Here is a 23,061-nt window from a genome sequence, read left to right as displayed (position 1 = left end):
GAAGGAAGTATTTCCTTGGACAGGATGCCTATCTCTGTCCCATCCTTTTTTCTTTCTTTCTTTTTAAGCACATCAGGCGCCTCCTAGCAAGAAGTGATCAGAAAGAACAGACCAGACAGAACATGTTGAATAAATGTGAAATCCTGCTGCTCGGGTAGCATAAGGGGCCATAAGATTGGCGTTATCTGTTCTCTGGGGTAGAGTTGGACTTTCAGGGGGGTCTCATTCCTTCCCTTTTTCACTCTTCTTTTGCCAGGTAGGAGGAGGGAGTGACCAGACCTAGGACGGGAGGCAGAGATAGTTGTGGTGTTGACTCTTTTCCTTTAAAAATCCTAGGCCTGCCTTGCGCAGACTTCCCAGACGCTCTTGAGGTGGCTTCCGATTCTACTCTTCTTGTCTTCCGGTTCTGGTCTCGGGCTGTAGCGTTTAAATCTGGCGCGCTTCACTTGGATTGGCTACAGCCGAGACTGGCTGGCTGTCGGGTAGTCTCTGCACCTCCTCTCCTGTTCCCCGGGCAAAGGGTTTTCAAATTCGACCAATCGGCGGACGCGTTCCCTCAGCTGAGGCGCGTCACCGAAGAGTTAACCTCAGCCAACCAGAGGCGGGTATTTGAGAAAAGAGCCAATCAGGAGGGCGCGGGGGTGTGCCCTGAGGAGCTTATAAGGGTAGCCCCGGGGCGCGCGCGGAAGCGTTAGACTGCGGCGGGTGGCTGTTCCTGTGTTTTGTCAGCCGTCCTTCTCACCGCTCCTCTACCTCATACAGCATGTCTGGCCGCGGCAAGACCGGCGGCAAGGCCCGCGCCAAGGCCAAGTCGCGCTCTTCGCGAGCAGGCCTTCAGTTTCCCGTGGGCCGCGTGCACCGGCTGCTGCGGAAGGGCCACTACGCCGAGAGGGTGGGCGCCGGCGCGCCGGTCTACCTGGCGGCGGTACTCGAGTACCTCACCGCTGAGATCCTGGAGCTGGCGGGCAATGCGGCCCGCGACAACAAGAAGACGCGGATAATCCCCCGCCACCTGCAGCTGGCCATCCGCAACGACGAGGAGCTCAACAAGCTGCTGGGCGGCGTGACGATCGCCCAGGGAGGCGTCCTGCCCAACATCCAGGCCGTGCTGCTGCCTAAGAAGACCAGCGCCACCGTGGGGCCGAAGGCGCCAGCGGGCGGCAAGAAGGCCACCCAGGCCTCTCAGGAGTACTGAGGGCGCCCGTACCGCCACCGCCCAGCCCTCCCCTCTACACCACAAAGGCCCTTTTAAGGGCCACCACAGCACTCACGGAAAGAGCTGGACCACTTCGGGCTCCGGGCCGGGCGGCTGCGCGCTCGCCCCTTCCCGGCCCGCCCCTCCCCCCGCGGCTCGCTCCCGCCGAAGCTCGGCGGAGGGCGTGCGTTCGAACGCCGCTCGGCCCCGGGAGCGAGCTCGTGACTCGGCCGGGTTGGCCCCAGAATGCCGATGGGCTGCGGGGAGGCCGCGGCACCTTCCGGAAAGCTGGGCCGGCCGAGCTGACGCAGGGCCGGGGAGGAAGGTGAGTCGGTGCGGACGGTCGCCGGTGAGGCCGTGCGCTCTGCTACAGCTCGGTGCTTAGAACGGGACTCGATTGCCGCCGGCGGCGGAGTCAATCGGTTGCTTCATTTCGTCCTGGGACCCCTTTTGCTGCCGGATCTCGGGCCTCGCACGGCCGCGTTCCCTCCATCTTCATTCGCTGGCCTGTGTGGAAGAAACCCTTCGCGGCGTGAGCGTCGCCAACGGTAGCGGGTCCTGGCGGCGTGGGGTCTGTGGGAGCCCTGCCCCCGCGTCCGCCCCTCCTCCCCGCTCCCTTCCCGGCGGGTCCACTCCGCCTGCCAAGCACCTAGATACCAGCACAAGTCCGTTAATCCCCGTCTGGACTGAGCCGCCTTTGGCTTCGGAACTGGAATTTTGCAGCTAACCCATCCAAAACTAGTACTTTAGGTATTGGGGGGAAGTTTCAGATGGACTAATTTTATTAAAGGGTTTTTTCCTAAAGAAAAGTGAGGTGTCTTCATTTTGCGAAAGGGTTGTAGAGTCGACTCTGTAGATACCTAAAGGTAGTGGGGGAGGGGAACCGATATAAGGCTTTACTGTTAACTAGAGCGACAAATTGTAGATTATTAAGATGATGGCTTTCTTGGCGTTCCCTGGGAGACACTCGATTCTGTTAGAAAATGGGAACTACTGACAGAAGGCGTTTTTCAGAACTTTGAAAGGGTCCTAGCCTCAGAGATCAGGCATAAACAGTTTTGAGTTTGTCCTTCCTTTTCTGCAGCCCCACCAAAAACAAAAACCACCTTTAAATTTGGTTTATTAGTACAACTGGTTACATTCAAAGGCTGTGGCTTATTACTAAGATTTTTTTTTTTCTCTAGAGAGGAAGCCCCCACCTGGGGAGGCAAGGCCCCTCTGTGAGACAAGTCTCTGGAAGTCTCTGCCCTGCAGTTCAATCCTGTGGGGGTAGTCACTTCTCAGGTAGCAGAGGGCTGGGATGTAGGCACTGGGTGACCAGCAAGGCAGGCACCTGTGCCCCACAGACCAATTAGTGGGCTTCATTGAGCTGCCGTGCAACATCCAAGATGTTCTTGGCTCCTTTGTTCAGCAACAAGGTGGCCAGGCTGATGCCCAGGTTCTCAGCAGCCAGCTGGGGTTGTCGTGGAATGTTCCGGGCAGTGATGCCCACCAGCTGTGGATCATCTTCAGGGCCATCTTCATGCTGGGCGAAGGAAGAAGGGTTGGATTTGGTGAGAAGGAAAGGGGAGGTAACATAAAGATGTGTTTCCCTCCCCTTGCAGCCTTGGCACCTGGACAGGGACATGGATGGTGGTTTGCATGGTGTCTTGCATGGTCTCTGCACCATTCAGACTCCAGACTCCTCCAGTCAGGTACAGCTGGGAAAGAAAATGGCTGCCTCAGTAAATTGTAAGAGAGAACTACTTAGAAACCTGTGCTCTTCATGGTGGTGGATACACAGGGGAAATGCCAGTTCCTTCCCTGCCCTGCCACCCATCTTCCCCTGCTTACTTGCCCATCCTTAATAGCTGTATGCACTGCCACTGGCACACTGCAACCTCCTTCCTGCAACAAGTTCTCCCTGTTAGCTTAAGATCCTTATCACCACCCTGCAACCAGAGCCCAGAGACAGACTCCCGCCAAGGACATAACGGAAAATGAGGCAGGGGCCCAGACCTGGGTCCTGTCCATTCTTAATGAGTTATGACTAAATACACAGCAGGAGAAATCTCCCCATTACCCTTCCTAATATCCACCCCTCCACAGGAGCACAGGTCCTACCAGGTGCCTTAGGAAGGATCGTTCAGCAATGCAGCGAAGTAGAGTCTCAGGATCGTGCAACACACCCACCAGATCCAAGATGTCCTGGTCTTTGGCTCGAACTTCCACACCCAGAGCCCCCTGATGGGAAAATAGCCTAAGATACCAGTACCAATCTTTCCCCAGCCAATGGAGCTAAGGGACAGAACTTGGTTGAAAACAAAAGGAGGAGACAACAATACATGGCTTCCGTGGTCAAGCATACCTGACCCACAGCATACATGCACTCCTCGGGGTGCAGGATCTGTGGGGGCAGAAGAGGCAGTCAGAAGGGTGGAGGTAGGGGTGCCCAGAAGCACACAGCACTGAGTTGGGGTTTCCCTACCTATAGAAAGCCTGGGTAAGCAAAAGTGGGAGTCCAGCCTCTGAGCCCCAACCTTGCTAACCTGGGTCTCATTTCCAGCTTGCACTGGCTAGAAATGGGTATTCAAAAAGAATATAGGCAGGAAGGAGATGAAGGCAACTAGAGAGGAGAGAGGAAACCTACCTGCCCCACCCGGTTCTGCCAGCCCATGCGCTGCAGGCCAGCTGTGGCCAGGATGATGGCACTGAACTCCTGCAGCTCATCCAGCTTCCGCAGTCGCGTGTTGAGGTTTCCCCGCTGTGGAGAGACACTAAGGACCACAAGTTTTGGGCAGGCTGGAGCCTGATGCTGTTTCCTCTGTCTGAGTCCCTCTAGCTGCTAACTTCTCACCTTTTGAGTTCTCAGCTTGGTGACAACTGCTAACACTTACTCATACTTGCTATATGCCACACACTGTTCTGAAGTGCTTTATATACATCAATTCATTGCATTTTCACCACAGCCCAAGGGTGAAAGAATAGGCAGTAGTATTACATCTTCATTTTACAGATGAGGAAATGATAGAGGTTTTAAGTTATTATATTTAACCTTACCCAAGGTTACAACACCTCTAAGAAGCCTTCCTTGACCCTCAAGTCTGTGTTTAGATGTTCCAGCTAGAAGCCTCCAGAGAATTCTCTACTTTCTACATTGAAGGACTTAGCAAATATTACTTTGAAAATCAGCTTTACAAACATAACTGTAAAAATCAAAACAATACGGTGGAATATAAAATAAAAATGGATTTATGATTACCAAAGGGGAAAGTAGTGGGGTAGGGATAAATCAGGAGTTTGAGATAAGCTGATACAAACTACTACATACAAAACAGATAAACAACAAGGTCCCATGGTATAGCGCAGGGAACTATGTCCAATATCTTGTAATAAACCACAATGGAAAATAATATGAAAAAATACGTATATATATGTATAACATATATATATATGTATAACTGAATCACCAAATCACCAAAAATTAACACAACATTGTACATCAACTATACCTCAATTAAAAAATTTAATTAAAATGGAAGCAACTGCCAATCCCACTGCCTCCATGTAATCAATATTCAGCATCATTCTGTATTGTCAATGCCTGGTTGTCTGTCTCCAGAACTAAAATGTAAACTATGTTAGGATGGACAATGCTGATCTTGCTCACCATATCCCCAGTGCCAGGCACTTGCTTGGGGCTAAGAAAACATGAAAGGATTATGAATGGATGGATGGATAGAAGGGTGGGTGGATGAATGGGATGACATGCAGTCCACTGCGTTCACAGTCCACTTCCTCTGGAAGTCCTTCCCCCTCACAACTCCCAGGGCCCTCTGGACTTTGTCTTCCTCCTTGGCTGCTGCCTCCTCCCTTCTCTGGAAGGATACAATACTCTTGAACTCCAGATGTGGGAACTTTCTCTGCAGCTGGGCTGCTCTCCGCAGGGAGCTAGTTCCTACCACACTGTGCAGAGAGATGGTTTAAAATGAGATTTAACTCTAAGCAGGAACTGTTCTGAAATCTCCTCCTTCCACCCCTCCATCTGCTGTACATATCCCAAGATGCCTGTCCACTTACCTCTTCTCTGGCAAGGTTTCTAGAGTCTTCCCAACAAATTTTGGGTGAAAGACAACAGCATCATAGGGGCTCTCCCGCCTGGAGATGGAGAGGTCATAGAATGAGGGAGAGATCTCAGTTCAGGTCACTTCCAGTCTTTCTCAATAGTCAACTAACTAGCATTTTCTGAGTTTTCTGCCATGCATGACATTCCTCAGGTTAGGGGAGACAGCCTAGAGACAGAAAGCCAAGTCCTAAAGGGCAGAGCTCTTACTTGCAGACAGCTCCAATGGTGAAGCCAGGAGGAAGCACCGTGGGCAGGTCCTTCAGCGAATGAACAACTAGGTCCACTCTAGGGAGATGGGAGAGAGGCAAGAAGAAGGGGTCTGAGCAGCAGGCCCTAGCCCTTCTCCACTCACTCCTGCTTGTATGTCACTGGTGGAGCCCAGAGCAGTTCAGGAAGCAGGCATTTCTGAGACCTTGGGTCCCTGAGACTTGCTCCCCCTCTTCTCTTCCCTCTCACCCCCCTCCCCCAGCCAGTCCAGCACCCCAGGCAGCCAGAAGGCTCAGATCCAGGACTCTCTCCTTTTCTGAGGCCTGAAAAACTGACATATGAGCCCCGCTCTAGCCTATCCAAGCTTTTAAGCCTAACAGTCTAGCTGACACCCAGATGTGATGTGCACTGGGGTCCTAGTGAGAGCTTGGGAGGGCGTCATGCTCCCGATTTCACTTACTCATTCCTCTCCAAAGCATGCTCCAGCTCCTTGGTAAACAGGCTCTTCTCTCCAATCTGCCAGGCAAGAAAGAACTTCAAGGTGAATCTTTGGGGGAAAGGAAAGAGGACGAGGGAGGAAAGGGTTGGATGAAAAATGGTGCTACCTTAGAGAGCGCGGTATCAAGAATCTTGTCCCCCGTGGTGGACATAGCAACTGAAGAGAAAGTCAACCAATTAGATGCTCATGGAACAGCATTTATTGAGCCCCTGCTAAGCCCAGCACTTGTGCTAAGATTGGCAGTAGATACAGAGGCAGAAAAGCACCAGATCCCTGAGAAAGTACAATCTAAGAGGAAGACCAGACACAATCATAAAAAGACACAAAGCAGAAGATATTAAAATGCTAGGCTAGCCTAGGTAAGCGCAAAGCTGGAGGTGTTCAAAGGAGGAATGGGCCCTCCAAACTGGGGATAGCCAAGAACTCTCAGAGGCAATGGGACCAGGTTCTGGTCAAAGAAAGCCCCCTCCAGGGGGATAAAAGCTTCCAAACAGCTTCCATTCCTGTCCAGAAAACTCACTTATTTCAAACTGCAGGCCTGGGTATAAAGCTTTCAGCGTTGCCACCACACTGTCCGTCTGTATGCGAGCCAGCTGTGGGGGGAGAAATTTAGGTTAGCCCTGTAGTCTGGCCACTGCCCTAGGCTCAAATCCTCACAGGATCATAGAGATCCTGAAGGGATTGGAATTCAGAGAGGGCATTGAATGGCTACCTAGGAAGGGGAGGATTCTGGACTGGGAGTCCTCTGTACCCCAATAACTTCCCCAGCTTAGGGACTATCTCTTCACAGAATGCCATCTGTCATTCTGCATGGGATTTAATGCTCAGTCACCCCATTTCCTCCATCCCCAGGCTGCTGAGAACCCTCTGGGCCCCCCAATTTATAATACTATGAACACAGAACTCTTCTGACAAACCTCCTCCACCCTGGTACCTGCACTAACCTGGCTCTTGCGGGTACCCACTCGAATCACTCTCATCTTTGGGGTGTCTTCTTCCTGCAAAAAAAGTCCCCAGGTTACAGTCCCCGCTGCTGTTCAAGGTCCTCAAAACCTTGTCCAAGAATCAGACTCACTGGCTTGGAATAAAGGAACCTCAGCCCCTTCCCTGTGGCCACGTGAGCCTCAGAGTGGGGAAAGACTCTCCAAGACAGTCCCTTTACCTTCCCTAATACCTTCTGCCTCCTCACAGATCCAGAGAAGCAGAGACCAGAGAGAAGCGATAGTAGGACCCGCTGTTGCTGTAATGACAAGGACACTAAGCCCTGAAGCTCATCTAAGCAAAGGCATCAGGAATGCTGCACTCAACCAGGTGGATAGAGAGATAAGGCCCATCAGCCTGGCCCCAGAGAGGGTGGGCCTGCAGCAGGCAGGGGCAGGGCAGCTGGGGCCACACAGGGGAACTTGCGCTGAGTCACTGAGGACAAGTTCAGCATCCCCAACAGAACAGCTTCAAGAAAGCTTCAGTGCTACCTAGATACTATAAGACCTACCCCATAGCTGCCACACTATGGATCCTGTAATCTGGTTGGCATGCACATGTAAAGGTCTGGGGCCAATAGATCTGACATATAGTCCTGCTCAGCTTCTTGGCAGGGTGACCTTAAATTCACCATCTTGTTTTTCATCTATAAAGTTATTTGTTCATCTATAAAATGAAGTTTGCACTCAAGTATCTTCTGCTTTTGATATTCTGTAAGACTAAGAGGATAAGCTGTCTAATGTCCCTTCACCTAGAATGTGGCCTCTGATTTCACCAAGAAGGAAATATTAGGATGTCATAGACCAAGCCAAGAACTCAGTGGGACACACCTCTTCCTCTTGTCAGCATATCTTGGACAAACGTATTCAGTGCCAACCAGGGAGAACAGAGTTCTCCAGTCTGAGGTCCTATTTCTTTCCAGATCAGACAATAGCCCCTACAGACACTATCAACTTTCCCTATTCTGGAATCTTCATCCTATGGAGTTCTTCTGCAGCCAGGTATCTGGGGCCTCTGTCATAGAGGAGGTAACAACTGGTTGCTCTCAGACTTTAGTCTGCTCCACAGCTATCACTTCTCCAATAAATAAACCCTAGGGTACCCTGAGCAAATTAGACTAAGCTCGAAATGCCAAACATGGCCACTAAAATTCTGGGTCACAAGGAGCCCAGAGAAACATCCCAGAAACTGCTATGTTCAAACAATCCCTTAATTTTACTGATTCTGCACAGCATATTCAAGTCAAACTCTTCCAGTAAAAAGATCCTTATCAAGTACGTATATACTAGAGCTATTGCTATTAAGCTTCATAACAACTTAACAGGCAGAGAGGAACCATGTTACAGAAGCAAAGGCTGGCTGTGAAGAGCCAAGCAACTTGACCAGGGCCACAGGTTAAATCATGGGTGCATGCATGTGCAGGCTCAGTCGTGTCTCTTTGTTACCCCATGGATTGTAGCCCACCAGGTTCCTCTGTCCATGAAATTTTCCCAGCAAGAATGCTGGAGTAGGTTGCCATTTCCTACTCTAGGGGATCTTCCCGACCCAGGGACCGAACCTTTGTCTCCTGTGTCTCCTGCACTAGCAGGCAGATTCTTTACCACTGGGTAAAGAATTCTTTACCGCTGAGAGCTGGAATCACATCTTGTTACTCCTATTCCAGCGCTCAGGTATGTCAACAATGGCAAAGAATCCTATTCCTTACCAGCAGGTAGTTCAGGAAGAGATAAACTGCTGCCCTCCTCCTTTCTTATCTCAGGCTGACTTTGGCCTCACCAGCTCTGCACTTTGCATCTGCACAAGCCCAAAGCTAGGACCCCAGGCTAAGAATAGGGAGGCTCGAGGGCACTCCCCACCCACAAAGGTAGTAACTCAACGAACGGTGCCTCAGCTGGGGAATTTTGAGTGTAGGTTGGGGCTAGGTGGCCGTTAACAGGAAAAAAGGGGAGAAGGTGCACTTCCAAAACGTTTGAGTGTAGTGCGGAGACTTGGAGGTACGCTCTCCTCTCTCGATCCTAATTGCCTCGGACCTGTCTCGAGTGAAAGGATCCCATGGAATAGCACCCTGTCTCGTGTACATGAATTTTCCTGGGTTGGGTCACTAAATCTAGAGCCGTGGACTCCAGGCCTCATGATGCCATTCAGATCCCCACAGCAACGAGGTTCCCGTTCGAGACAAATCTTCTGCTCTTAAGTCTGTCCCCACTGTTCACAGATTCCCCCAGGGCAATACGGATTTTAAGGGCAACCCAGCAGCAGCAGCAGCTACTGGCCCTTTAAAAACTATTCGGGCCAAAGCGGGGGGGCGGGGGGGGGGACAGATAACCCTCCCGACCAATGGGCGACGGAGAGTGGCAACTTGGGGCCAATCGTTGCACCGCTAGTGCGGAAGACTGAGGTTGAAAGGGTCACCGGCTCTGGACTCACCGCTATTGCGGCCGCGTTGCCATTACCAGACATGGCTGTGCTCGGCAGCTAGGCCCGGGGCTGCCGCCAATGTCCTCCGGTGTCGGGGAAGCCGAAGGCCCCTGCCGGCCGGACACTGGGCTCGCGCAGGTCTCCAGCTTCTCCAGCAGCCACACACTCCCGGCTCCGCTAAGGGACTGCGTCACTTCCGGCGCCGCCAGACAGGGCGGGACTTCCCCTGGGCGGGAATTAGAACGATTGCGACAGCGAAGACCTTACCTTGGGTTACCACCGCTATTGATATTGCAACCTTGCTTATTTAACTTAAATGCAGAGTATATCTTGCGAAATCCCGGACTGGATGAAGCACAAGCTGGAATCAAGATGGCCGGGAGAATGATCAATAACCTCAGATATGCAGATAACACCACCCTTGTGGCAGAAAGCAAAGAACTTAAAGAGCCTCTTGATGAAAGTGAAAGAGGAGAGTGAAAAAGCTGGATTAAAATTCAATATTCAAAAAACTAAGATCATGGCATCCAGTCCCATCACTTCATGGCAAATAAATGGGGAAACAATGGAAACAGTGACAGACTTTATTTTCTTGGGCTCCAAATCACTGCATATGGTGACTGAAGCCATGAAATTAAAAGATGCTTGCTCCTTGGAAGAAAAGCTATGACAGACCTAGACAGCATATTAAAAAGCAGAGACATTACTTTACTGACAGAGGTCTTTCTAGTCAAAGGTATGGTTTTTCCAGTAGTCATCTAAAGACATGAGAGTGGAACCATAAAGAAAGCTGAGCGCCAAAGAATTGATGCTTTTGAACTGTGATGGTGTTGGAGAAGACTCTTGAGAGTCCCTTGGACTTCAAGGAGATCCAACCAGTCCATTCTAAAGGAACTGAATATTCATTGCTAGGACTGATGCTGAAGCTGAGGCTCCAATACTTTGACCACCTAATGCAAAGAACTGAGTCATTGGGAAAGACCCTGATGCTCAGGAAGATTGAAGGAAGGAGAAGGGGACGACAGAGAATGAGATGGTTGGATGACATCACCGACTAGATAGACATGAGTTTGAGCAAGCTCTGGGATTTGGTGATGGACAGGGAAGCCTGGTGTGCTGTACTCCATGGGGTACATGCAGAGAATCGGACATGACTGAGCGACTGAACTGAGCACCCCTACTCCCCAAGGCTGGCTCTGGTCTTCATTGTTTGAGACCCAGGCCCAACTGTTCATTTTATTTTTACCTAGCCAGGAGTACTGATGTCCTGTGGCTAAAATACGCTCCCCAGATTTAGCCACAAAATAAGTTGTCGTCCCTGCTGCCCCCCAAAAGTTAAGTCAATAAGCCAAAGCGGGAGGCCCCAAGAGGAAAAGGATATTAAGCCCTACTGTGCAGGGCTGTGGACTTCCCAGGTGGTGCAGTGGTAGAGAACCCGCCTGCCAGTACAGGAGACACAGGAGGTGCGGGTTGGAGCCCTGGGTCCAGAAGATCTCCTGGAGGAGGAAATGGCAACCTACTCCAGTAGTCTTGCCTGGAGAATCCCATGGACAGAGGAGGCCGGTAGGCTATAGTCCAGGGTAGGCTATAGTCCAGGGCGTCTCAAAGAGTCCAACATGACTGAGCACCCATACGTGTATGGAGGGTTGGAAGTAAGGCTACTTGAGCAATTTACCATGCCCCCAGGCTGGATTCAAAACCTACAAAAAGGGCCTGCTCTTGAAAGTTAATCATCCAGAATTCTACAGCTTTATCTCCTTAGTTGTGCCACAAGCAATTAGTGCAGCTTATGCAGTGCTTCTGCTACAAACCTGAAGTAGGCAACATTTTTATTTAAAAATGTTTTATTTTTGGCAGGGCTGGGTCTTCATTGCTATGTGGGCTTTTATCTAGTTGCAGTGAGCCAGGGCATTTCTATTTTTAAAATGAGTCAAAACTGGCTCAGAGATCAAAGGTCATGCCTAAAGACAAATAACTGTGAAAAGGGAGTGCCAATACATTATTAGTGTTAGCCAAGAAAGGGCTAGTTAGTAACGCTTTACCATTAACAGCGCTAACCGTGTATTAACCACTTCCACAAATCTGGACACCTGTCATCCATACCAGCCCGAGGGCTAAAAGTGTCTGTAAACTTGACTTACCTGTGTGTGTTTCAAAAGCACCTAGTATTTGACAGAGATGTTTTGCAGCTGATATGGGGTGATCAAGAGCCCCAAACCAGCCCCAAAACAGATGAGACCTGGTGGTGTCCAAAGCTACCTTTTCTTCAGCACCTTGCCAAGATCCCTGCCCAAGGGGGGCTATCTATACACTACTAGGCACAATTCCTGCTGTGTGCAAAGAAGCATGGAAGACTCATGCCCAGGCTGCCCCCCAAAATCTCTGCCCCTTTCCTAGCCTGACCTGTCTGCCTCCTATCTTTTGAATTCCCTTACTCCCCTCCTTGCAGGGAGGTGTCTTTAGAGCACGTGCTCTCTCTTCTCCATTCCTTCATCAGTGAATAAAGTTTCTACTCTGCTATACCAAACTTGATTTCTACTGGCATTTGCAACTTCAAGCAAAGGATCCATTGAGGAGTTACCAACCTGCTGGGGACCAATAACACACCCATTGATTGGCTCCTTAAAGCTTCATAACAGCCATACCAGAAAGATGTTGTAATTCCTTACGCATAGACGAAGACCTGAGGTTCAGAGAAGGTTCAGAATTGCCCTAAGTGAAACTAGGATTCAAGCTCTGGACAGCTGATCCAAAGTCTGTATTCTCAGCTGCTACCAATGTAGTGCACTCCACCTTTTCTAAATACTGTCTAAACCACAATGTCCAAGTTACTTCTTTTAATCAAACGGACCCATAGGAGCAATTTTCCAATGGGCAGTGTAACCCAAATGACATACAGACACCTGTAACAATACAAACTTCAGCTGACAACTTTTGAGAGAGAAAAAAATGTTTCATAAAGGCCCTTTTTATCCTGCTTATCATCTGGTACTGAATACAGCAAGACACCAACCCACCCATTATGAAGCTTCAGTCCAAGGCCCCTCACCAGAATCTGCCTCCTGCCTGAATACCTAGTCCACATAAGAACCACAGAGACCAGCCACACTACAGAGCAGCCTTAGTCCAGGCTGCTCTTGGGTCTCAGGCCTTAGCCTTTGCAGACGTTCTTCAGTAAACTGAACTGTGCTAAATGCCAGAGGCCCGACTCGTTACTGGCATGAAGTCTCCTTAACATCATCTTTAAGGAACTCTATAGGAAGGGAAAGGACGCTCTAGGAGAGCAGAGGGAAAGAAGTACATTTTGCAGTTAAGAATCACCAGGAAGTCTCCACAATAAATCTTTCAACCATGAAATCATTATATGCTTTTATTTATAGACTCTGGGAGCCAGGACCCAAGCACAGCCTGGTGCTCTTGGATAGAGAATAAAGCAGCTATTGTCCAGACTCTGAGGTTACTGAGGTACCCTCCCCCACTGGTCTGGAATGATCTACACTGCTCAGAAAAGCAACAGGAGGAATGGCGGATTGGCCAGCCAAAGGAGGAGGCAGGAAAAGAAAGTCCCCTTAAGTCCTGAGGGCAATGGCATCAGATGAGAGGGGGGTCCTGGGCAGGTCTCCCCGACTCCTATGCAACAGCTCTGTCTCTGTACCCCTGTGTCCCTGCTGCTGGGCCTCTACCATCACACCCCTTCCCACTAGCCGCTTAAGTGCCCCTCCTGGCGTGCATGAGCAAGTCCCGCTGCAGCCCGGCCTCCAGGCTCGCAGTCAGTCGGGCTGTGGGCGGGTCGGTCAGCAGAGTCAATTTGTTGAAAACACCTCGGCCAAAGTAGTCAGCAATCACAGAGAAGCTGTCGTTGGAGCACTTGAGCTGAGGAAAGAGAAAAGGTCGGAGTCAGAACTCGAGGCGGAGGAAAAAAAAAAAAACAGTAGCCCTCCAGCACTCCCCGCCTCCCAGTGGGTGGGGCAGTCATGTGGCCACGCCTCCCTCCCCACCTGATGCTGAAACTGATCGTGGAGATCTCGCTTCTGTTCCTGGGCCCGGATCATATCCATGACCTTGCGGTTTTCAGGGAGGCAGGTGGGGCAGTCAGCGTCACTTTCCGAGTAACTCTCAAAGCAGTGTTGGTGGAAGGAGTGGCCGCAGAGAAAGTGGACTGAGGGCAGCTCCAAGGCACTGTTACAGATGCTGCACTTGGTCTTCTGGAAAATCTTTGGACTACAGGCAAGGGAGACCAGAAGAGTGGCAAAGAATGAGGGCAGGGCCAGGAGCCATGTGGAAAGAGGAGACAGCTCGACGAAACAAGAAGAGAGACGTCTCCATTAAGGAACGACAAGGACTCCCTTGAAGGTCCAGTGGTTAAGAATCTGCTTGCTAATGCAGGGGATACGGGTTCAATCCATAGTCTGGGGCAACTTACCCTGTGCCCTCCAATTACTGAGCCCATGCTCTAGAGCCCACAAGCCGCCAACTACAGAAGCCCACACACCCTAAAGTCCATTCTCATCAACAAGAGATGCCACCACAATGAGAGGCTCAAGCACTGCAACTGGAATAGCCCCTGCTCACCACAACTAGAGAAAGTCTGTGTGCAGCAACAAAGACCCAGAGCAGCCATGAATGAATGATGAATAGGAACTATGAGGCCCTGTTCTTCCTACCACCTAAAGGAGGTCACAGGAGGACCCCATGCTGGGCCTTCAGGGAGTCTCAGCATGCTCCCAGCATGTCCATCCAATCCATGGGGGGACTGCTATCTCTCTTTCAATTTCCCCTACTGCCACTAAATTGTCTTTCAGGTCTTAATCGCATGTGACCCTTTCCCTTTCAATGAGACCTTTCCTGGCCACTTTATCAATTACAACACACCTAAACCCCTCACCCTATTCCTCTTCCTCAATTTTCTCCTTAGAACTTAGCACCATGGAACACACTACAATAGTTTGCTTATTTAACACGTTTACTGTCTGTCTCTACCTCCACAACATAAGCTCTGTGAAGGCAGGGATTTTTCTATGTGTTAAGAATGGGGCTTAAGACAAAACGGACTCAGTAAATATTGATGGAATGAAGAAACTGGACAGGACTTAGTGACTAAAGAACAATAACAAATATTTTATAAAGCTAATGGCAAAGTTAAGGGTTAATATCTACTATAAATACTTGTAAACTATCCACTTTTTTGTCAACGTTTTTTACTTCCAAGGGCTTCCCACCACAACTTAGACGTGTGTTTAGGAAAGGTAAAATACAGGCATATCTAGAGAGAAAAGTACCTGCTACAAGATAACAAAACCCAATAAATCATCTTCTATGTAATAAATCATTCTTTGGAATTCCCCCATTAAAACAGATCTTCAAGAATGAAATGTTGAAACTCACTCCATATAACCTTTGTGTGTAAAAAATGACACCCTGTGAAGAACAAGCTTATCCCTGGATACCTCTACACTCCTGGATGCCAAGTACCTTGCCTTCAGCTCCTGGATCTCCTGGCGGATGCGGGTGGTCTCCTCTCGGTAGCGCCGCACCCGGAGCTCATCCTGGGCGATCTGCTGGCTCTGTTTCTGCAGTTTTTGGACCAGGTAGTCCCGGATGACAGACAGGGTGGCCGTGGAGTTATGGGCCAGGGTCTGCACCACTGAGGTGGGAGGAAGCAAAACCATGAAGCATGCAGCTTTCTGGACAGAGCTGAAGAACCCCTGCCCCAGAGCCCGACCGCCAGCAGCCTGCACCCACCTAGCCACCCAGCCCACCCCGCAGAGTACCTAGAAGGGGCGGCATGAGGTTCTTGCTCTCGATGTGCTTGAGCACAGCCGCCACGTACTCCTTGCAGTCCTCCTCCTTGCGGGCAAAGTAGCTGAGCGCCTGCTCCCACAGGGAGGGCTCCTGCTCCCCGTGGCGCTCGCACACGGCCACCACCTGCCGGTACTGCTCGTGCTGCATGTGGTAGTGCATGATCTGCTGGAACCTGCGCCAGGCGGGGTGTGCGTCAGCAGCCGGCCCTCCCTCGGGCGAGTGGCTCAGCTCTGCCCCCTCCCCTGAGGACCCCCTGACTCTTACAGTTTGCCCTGCTCATAGAGGTAAAGGACTCCATCCTGGAAGTCGTGCATCTGGCAGAGGACCAGGGCCTTGTCAAAGACATCACAGAAGCGGCCACTCTTCAGTAGGGAGATGGCCTCTGCGTGAAGCTTCTCTTTGACCTAGAAGAGGAGGGTGGAGCTGCCGGACTTTAGGGGAAAAGTGACCCCTCAGCAAGTCAACTACTCTTCCCCTCACTCCAATTTCCTCTTTTTTCTCTCCAGTATTTATTTAGGCTGTGCTGGCTCTTAGTTGCCAGGGAAGGCATGTGGGATCTAGTTCCCTGACTAGGGTTTGAACCCAGGCCCCCCACATTGGGAGTGAAGAGTCTTAGCCTGCCTAAAACTCTGGTTTTAGACCAGCAGTGAAAGTCACTCAGTGGTGTCTGACTCCTTGCAAGAAAGTCTTCAATTTCCTTTTCATGGGGAACCATTTAGCCCCTCAGGGTGAGGTGTTATTGATCTAAAGCGAGCAGCAAGTGGCAACCAGGGAAGAAATGGAAGTGCTGTCTTTTTCTCAACACCTCTGGTGGCTCTGCCAGGCCTCACCTGCGGATCCTCCTCGTGGGCCCAGTTCTGGAGTCGCAGCTCAAGCAGCGTGTCATAGATGCCCTGCGGGGAGTCAGGCTGCACCTCACTCATGTGCTCTAGGAACGCTTTCAGCTCTCGAGGGTTGTTGGCAAAGATGGGGATGAACTCCTCCGAGTTGGCCTACGATGGCAAGGGATGAGAGAGGAGGCCAAGTGAGTGGGCCTACCCATGCCCCTGAGATGACCCCCATATGTTCAAAAGCCATTCTCCCCGAGGCCTCACCCTGCAGCCTGGAGCCTCCCTATCACCTCGGCCTTCAAGGCTAGGCCGATAGTCGGTACAGAGTCCCTTCAGCAGCTGGGTCGTCTGCTCTGGTATATGGTGCATGAGGATCTTGCCATAGCGTTTCATGTTGCTCTCAGCCTGCTCAAAAGGCAGCTTGCCAATATACCGGAGGGCTTCCTGATAATTCTGTGGGGACAGAAAGGGCAGCAGAATTGCATGCTCCTGCCTCACCCATCAAAACACACTTTATTTTTATTACTATTTTCTTTTTGGGGCTCCCTGCGTGGATTCTCCACTTGTGGTGCATGTGAGCTCAGTGGCCCCACAGCATGTGGGATCTTAGTACCCTGACCAAGGACTGAACCCATGTTCACTGCATTGGAAGGCACACTCTTTAACCACTGGACCCCCAGGGAAGTCCCAGGAGACACTTTCACCATCCCAGGGATATACCAGAAAAAGAACACGACCTGCCTGAGTCAGGAAGCTCACCTACCTTGATGTCCTCTAGCTGGATCTTCAAGTACCACTCATGATGAGCATGGTTCTCAGCCAAATAGAGGGCGTGAGAGTAGTAGCCAGCCTGCCGGAGGACCTTGATGGCTGTCTCCACATCAAAGTGGACTTCACTCTCACTCTTTGTCTGTCAGGAAGACACAAGACAAAACCATTCACAGAGAGGTTGTGGCTGGAAAGGAAATATGCATCTCATTCTAAGACCAGATTCTTAAGGTAATAGTAAGGTGGATTTTTTTTTTTTTTTTTGGCCACACCAAGTAGCATGTGGAAACTTAGTTGTCCCACACCAGGGAGCGAACCCATGCCGCCTGCAGTGGAAGCAAAGTCTTAATCACTGGACTGCCAGGGAAGTCCCCAAAATGATGCTTTTAAAACATAGTTATCCTGCCTCTCCGTAAGTGTTCCTCTGCCTCTACTGTTAGAGGGATGCCTCTGGGGACACTGGGCTTCCTGGGGCTTAGATACCAAGAGAAGTTCTGGCATCAAGAAACAAAAGTGGGGGAATTCCCTGGAGGTCTGGTGGTTAGGACTCTACGCCTTCACTGTTGGGGGCCCAGGTTCAATCCCTGGTGGGGGAATGAAGATCCCACAAGCCGTACAGTACAGCAAAAAAAAAAAAAAAGAGGAGAGACAGGACAGAACTCACAGAAAAGACTATTTCTCTTCCTTGCCTACAGACCAGAGGACCAGAGGATTCTGGTCCCTAAATACAGGCAGCTCTTCCCTCTCCCTGCAGTCCTGGTGAAGCCCCTCAAGGAACCCTCTGCCAGCACCACCCTGCACCTTGATGAATTCCTCCAGCTTGGAGCTGTCCTTGAGCTTGGTGTAGCAGTTGAGCAGCAGGGTGGTGTGGTCGGCGTTGGCCAAGGACTGCCGATGTAGGGTCTGCAGGTAGGCTGTCAGGTTATGGATGCGCTGGGCATCGAGGAACTTGCGGATCACGTACGATGGCTCCAACTTTCCAATGGTTCTAGGGAGACACAGGTGTCAAACAGCATCAGGATCATCATACTTCTCAAACTTTCACGTGCGTAGGAATCACTTGCAGGTCTCCAAATGCAAATTCTGTTTCAGCAGGTCTGGGGTGAGGCATGAGACCCTGCAATTCTCACAAAATCCCAGGTAGTATCGATGCTACTAGACTGGGGACCACATGAGCAGCAAAGCTCCAGAACACTGGTTTTTAGACTTGACTGAAAACAGGAATTGTAGAGAGGTTGGCAAAGAACCTAGACAGGGTCTTAGAACTCTTCACTAGGTCAAAAAACTAATTAGTACCAAGGAAAAAAACTGTGGAAACAAGAGATGAATACCCTTTCCCCTTTAAAGAATTTGATCAAAATGAGTATTAACAAAGGCCAAGCTAACATTTAAAATAACAGGTACTTTTCAGCTCAACTTCCTTGAGAGCTTTCCTGATAGCTCAGACAGTAAAGAATCCACCTGCAATGCAGGAGATCTGGTTTCAGTCTCTGGGTCGCAAGGACCTCCTGGAGAAGGCTACCCACTTCAGTATTCTTGCCTGAAGAATTCCACGGACAGAGGAGCCTGGTGGGCTACAGTCCATGGGGTCGAAAAGAATCAAACACAATTAGTGACTAGCACTTACACGTATCATCAGCTCAACTGCACACTGGTCATGTAGCATCTGACCCTAAATACTCCCTTTCCAATAAGGTATACTGTCTCCTCATTTGAGGCATCGCAATTTATGTAGGAAAAAGGACAATTCATGATGGAGTCCACCGCCCACCCCAGTCTCCAAGTGCAGGTTTCAGTCTAGCTGGCTCTCTGTTCCCGCATCCACAGGTATATCCTAAAGCGCCTCCAGACTGACCGGATATACTGCTGGACAGCACCATCATGGTTGCCCTTGCTGTAGAGATGGTCCCCATACTGCATGAAGATCTGGGCCAACCCATCGCTGTCCAGATGCTGGCTCTTGGCCAGGTTAATTGCCATCTCAAACAGGTTCTTCTTAAACAGCATCTGGAAAGGAATAGAGATTAGAAAACTGGAAGAAGCAGGCCTGAGAAGACACCTTCCCAGAATGCATCCACAACACACAAGCCAGACGGTTATGAAGTTCCAATCAGCCTAGATCTTAGGGTGAGACCCCCAGACACCCCCAAGACTAACATCAGCTCACCTCACTAAGTTCTCTGCAGTCAGGCAGAGTGGACCCCCACCCACTGCTTCCCTCTAAGGCCACATCCCAGGCCAATGACCATGGAATCTTACCCTAAAGAGGCTAAGTAAGGCTATGACCCAAAGGGAAGGAAACACCCTGGCCAAGGCGACTTGGGGAGTCTGTTCCTAGAGCCGTGTCTGGGTGCCCATAGCCAGCTCTGGGAACCTGGTGGCCTTGCCTCCAGTTTGGTCTGTGTGTCCTTCTCCTGCAGTGCGTGGACCCGCCCATCCCGCGTCAGCACGTACAGGGAGCCCCACTCAGCAAGCACATCCACTACATCCTCAAAGACAGCGCTATAGGCTATGAACTTGTTGCACAGGTCATAGATGTTGAGAATCTGTTTGTCAGAGCTCTGGGAGTCCCGGCTGGTAAACTCTGACCTGTGTGGGAAAGAAAAAGCACCAGATATTTATCTGTACCACCTCAGTCTCAGCTCCCCTCTATTTCCTTTCCCCTGACAACTCTGGTGCTACCTATTCCTCCCAGAACAAGTCACTGCTAGCAGCTCATCCTGCGATACGCAGCATGGTGCTGGCAGTTGTGGGAAGAGTATGTGTAGACCTGGAGTCACCTTTAAGGATCCTATAATTAATACAGGCAACAGACTGAAAACTGAAGTACATTCCAACACCTAAGATTTAACAAATAATTAGTGCCTGGTATATGTAGTCCACTAGGCTTAGTACTGAATGAAAACTAATATCTGACAAGGATCACCTGCATCACGCTGAAGATTCTGTCCCACTTTCTGATGACTCAGAAAAAAAAAAAAAACACCCCGTGTTGCATCTCCCAGCACTTTCCAATCTCTCCACTACTCAATCCCTTATTCCTCTACCCAATTCAATTCGCCCAAGTAATTAAAAAACCCAATGCCAGGTCCCAAATTCCCTGGAGCATTCTAGTGCAAAAGGACTGCTCAGCAAATGTCTGCAGCAAAAGCACACTTTTCAGCCGAAAAAAAAAATGTTATAACTGAGTCTAGGTGTAAACACGTCTACAAAAAGTACAAAGTAGGAAGTTGACAGGATGTAGGCATTAGGAATTTGAAATCAGGTTAATTCTAAGGAACAAGCCCAGCCCACTCCCTTTTGCTTCTCCATAGAATCCTTACTTGGGAGAAACCTTCCGGTCACGGGAGACAATGACAAGATAGCCTCTAAACCAGTGAGCGATGAGTTTATGGCCTTCAAAGGCAAAGCAGGGCCCACGTTCATCAGGCTGGTACAGATAGACACATTCATCCCCTGCCACTATGAACTGCAGGTCCTGAGAAGGGTCGCTGAGGGCTGAGCAGCGCAGGCCACAGCCATGGGTGTCCAATTCCACACGAGGATAGTCCTTTCCAGAAACTATGTAGGACTGTGAGAAGTAAGACAGGGGTTAACCGGCTCCCTCTGAGGAGGTGGCATCTAAATGTTCCCAAAGGTATCCCCACCTCCATACTGGCTCTCTTAATTCTTAGCACCTTAAGACTTTACCTGGATGCTTGCCTTCTCCATTAAATGGGCCATTACCATCAGCCATCTACTAAATATATAAGCAGAACCCACATTTTCTTCCTCTGTATACACTATCACTACTTACTACAGATATTCAGCAAGTAAGAGAATTTTACTGCTTTATCAGAAAACTCTGGCTGAAAAGAAAACAAAACTATTGGTGTGAGTAAACTGTTATCTTAGAAGCACAAGAACCAAAGAAGTAACTTGTCCAGTGTCACTTAACAAGCCTATTAGAAGAAAAACTTAGGTCTTCTGCTACAAGCCCAAGAGTTCTCTTCCTAGCTCTAACTCTTCCCAGTCTCCTAAGTAAAGAAATAAAATATTAAGTTAGGCAAATGACTCAAGGCTGTATGATTAAAAATATAAGAACCTCTTTTGTCAGTTCCTTACCCTAGCCCCCTGAGCAATAAAAGAGCCTTTCCTACTTGCCCCAACAGTCATACCAGGAGGCGCTGGTCATACCTGAACATTCTCAGTTGTCACAACAAACAAGTGAGTGGTCTTTCCCGCTTGGCGAAAGGCCAGTCCAGTAACAGGATAGCTGCCCTTGTGCAAAATCTGGGTCTTGCTATGTCGGTCCCGAGTGATGTCCCCTTTGTTCAGTGTAACACTGCCATCTGTGAAACCTGCAGGAGAGCAGGGAACAGTATTTTATTGAGGCTGAAAAGGCATGGAAGCAGAAAAAGACCTTTAGAGGCACTTTTTAGAAGTGACCATCTTTCTCCTCATACCCAACTTCTCCAGTGGTTACCATGAGGATTAGGACTCACGGACTCATTTTCAAAGAGCAAAACTAAATGCTATCCCATCCCAAACTTTAAAATCTCAAAAGGCCTCACTTCAGTACAAAACGGTCTCCTGAAAATGAGCTGTAGAAGCAACTCTGAAGAAAATCTATAAAGAATCATCGGGTGTTAGCTTTGCCTTCTTTCTTCTTACCAATGGCCATAAAGTTGAGATTTTCATGGACAGTCAAACAAGATACAACAGTCGGTTCTGTCCCCGGGATGGCAGGGAAGATTCGAGTGCAGAGTGGATTACCACCATCTCTCTTCTCCAGGTTCCAGATCTTTACCTGGGGACAGATCTCAGATGTGTGAATGATAGTCACTCTCCAGCAAATACTCATTCCCAGGCCTGTGGGTCTTTCCTGTTTCTTTTCTAGGACTCACCAGGGGGTTGATGCCCTCTTCGTCCTCACCAACAGAGGCCAGAATATTGTGCTGCTTCAGCTGGTACAGGTGTGTCACCCGTAGTTTGTAGGCCTGGAAACCCGTAAGCTGTAGGGAGCGGGGCAAGAACCAGATCTGGCCTTCCATATGTGCAGAGCAGTCAAGGAGCCTCCTTTCCAAGGGGAGATTCTTACATTTAGGCCAGAATGCAAATAACTACCCCCAGGGCTTCCCTGGTGGCTCAGATGGTGAAGAATCCACCTGCAATTCGGGAGACCTGGGTTCGATCTCTGGGTTGGGAAGATCCCCTGGAGGAGGGCATGGCAACCCACTCTAGCATACTTGCCTGGAGAATCCCCATGGACAGAGGAGCCTGGCGGGCTACAGTAAATGGGGTCCCAAAGAGTCGGACATGACTAAGCACAGCACAGCACCCCAGTGGCTCAGCTAGTAAACAACCCACCTGCCAATGCAGGAGACACAAGACATACGGGTTTAAACCCTGGGTCAGGAAGGTGCCCTGGAGAAGGAAATGGCAACCCGCTCCAGTATTCTTGCCTGGGAAATTCCATGGACAGAGAAGCCTGCACTGGCTACAGCTCATGGAGTTGCAAAGAACTGGGCATGACTAAGCACACATGCACAATAAAAAACAAAATCTATACAAGTGTTTAAATTTTTCAAGGGTTTTTCCATATATCATCTCTGGAAACTCCCCATTTTAAAAACAGTAGAAAGGCCAGAGTTCAGGGGCAGCACCCACAATATGGGCTGGGGAGATAATGACACCTTACATATTCATCTTTTAAAATCAACTTGCATCTGTTCTTTTGATCGACCTTAAAAACAAAAACCTTGCCCAACTGTTATTTTACGCCCCTTTTGCAGATAAGGAAATTGAAGTCCAGAGAGGTTAAACGACTTGCCCAGGATATTCGCTCATTTGGCAACAAGTTAAAGAGAACGGACTTCCTCCTTTCTTCCCTCAGACCACAGAAGGAACACCGAGCGCCCATCTAAAGGAAACTGGCCCGTAACACGAACCCTTCTGACGGACAGATTTCATCTCAGCTGGATCTCTTCAGGGATTCGAGGAGGGAAGGAACAGCTCCAGAAGAAGGATATCTCCAAAGACTAGGCTCCCTCGGCCTGAGTCGCAGACTGTGATGCCAGGAGGGAGGCAAAGGAACTTGGAAGCAGCGGGTCCAGAGGCAGGCGCGGCCCCGGGAGCAGCCCCATCATTGCCCTGTGGCTCCTTCACCAGCTCCTTGTCGAAGAAAACGAAGCGCCGCCACTGCAGGTAGGTCGCCATCTTGGCCGAAGGTCCCCTCCTCCGGGGAAGAGGTCACATGACAGGAGCCGGCGTATCA

The 23,061-nt window shown here is 49.9% G+C and overlaps 3 protein-coding genes across 6 annotated transcripts; 1 reads left to right on the top strand and 2 right to left on the bottom strand.

The window, feature by feature from the left end:
- The first annotated feature begins 687 nt into the window (after positions 1-687).
- Positions 688-2,004, top strand: H2AX (H2A.X variant histone). The gene is given in 1 exon segment (NM_001079780.2): positions 688-2,004. A coding segment is annotated over 1 exon segment (432 nt). The 5' UTR covers positions 688-763; the 3' UTR covers positions 1,196-2,004.
- A 294-nt stretch (positions 2,005-2,298) lies between these two features.
- Positions 2,299-9,592, bottom strand: HMBS (hydroxymethylbilane synthase). Of its 2 annotated transcripts, none has more exon segments than NM_001046207.1 (14): positions 2,299-2,720; positions 2,809-2,895; positions 3,029-3,082; positions 3,299-3,418; positions 3,543-3,581; positions 3,825-3,938; positions 5,065-5,140; positions 5,255-5,332; positions 5,508-5,585; positions 5,968-6,023; positions 6,113-6,162; positions 6,527-6,599; positions 6,951-7,004; positions 9,415-9,592. In NM_001046207.1, coding segments are annotated over 14 exon segments (1,086 nt in total). In that variant the 5' UTR covers positions 9,448-9,592; the 3' UTR covers positions 2,299-2,546.
- A 3,156-nt stretch (positions 9,593-12,748) lies between these two features.
- On the bottom strand, positions 12,749-23,026 carry VPS11 (VPS11 core subunit of CORVET and HOPS complexes). 3 transcript variants are annotated; one of them, NM_001076216.2, is given in 16 exon segments: positions 12,749-13,278; positions 13,404-13,626; positions 14,878-15,049; positions 15,177-15,379; positions 15,472-15,611; positions 16,038-16,199; positions 16,302-16,490; positions 16,801-16,947; positions 17,607-17,793; positions 18,661-18,812; positions 19,193-19,394; positions 20,129-20,376; positions 20,982-21,145; positions 21,459-21,594; positions 21,692-21,840; positions 22,817-23,015. In NM_001076216.2, coding segments are annotated over 16 exon segments (2,826 nt in total). In that variant the 5' UTR covers positions 23,004-23,015; the 3' UTR covers positions 12,749-13,113.
- Between the last annotated feature and the right edge of the window lie 35 nt (positions 23,027-23,061).

Source organism: Bos taurus, chromosome 15, assembly GCF_002263795.3.
Source record: "Bos taurus isolate L1 Dominette 01449 registration number 42190680 breed Hereford chromosome 15, ARS-UCD2.0, whole genome shotgun sequence".
NCBI classification, from domain to species: Eukaryota; Metazoa; Chordata; class Mammalia; order Artiodactyla; family Bovidae; genus Bos; species Bos taurus.
Note: the sequence above shows the minus strand (reverse complement) of the source record. Positions and strands in the feature narration are given on the sequence as shown.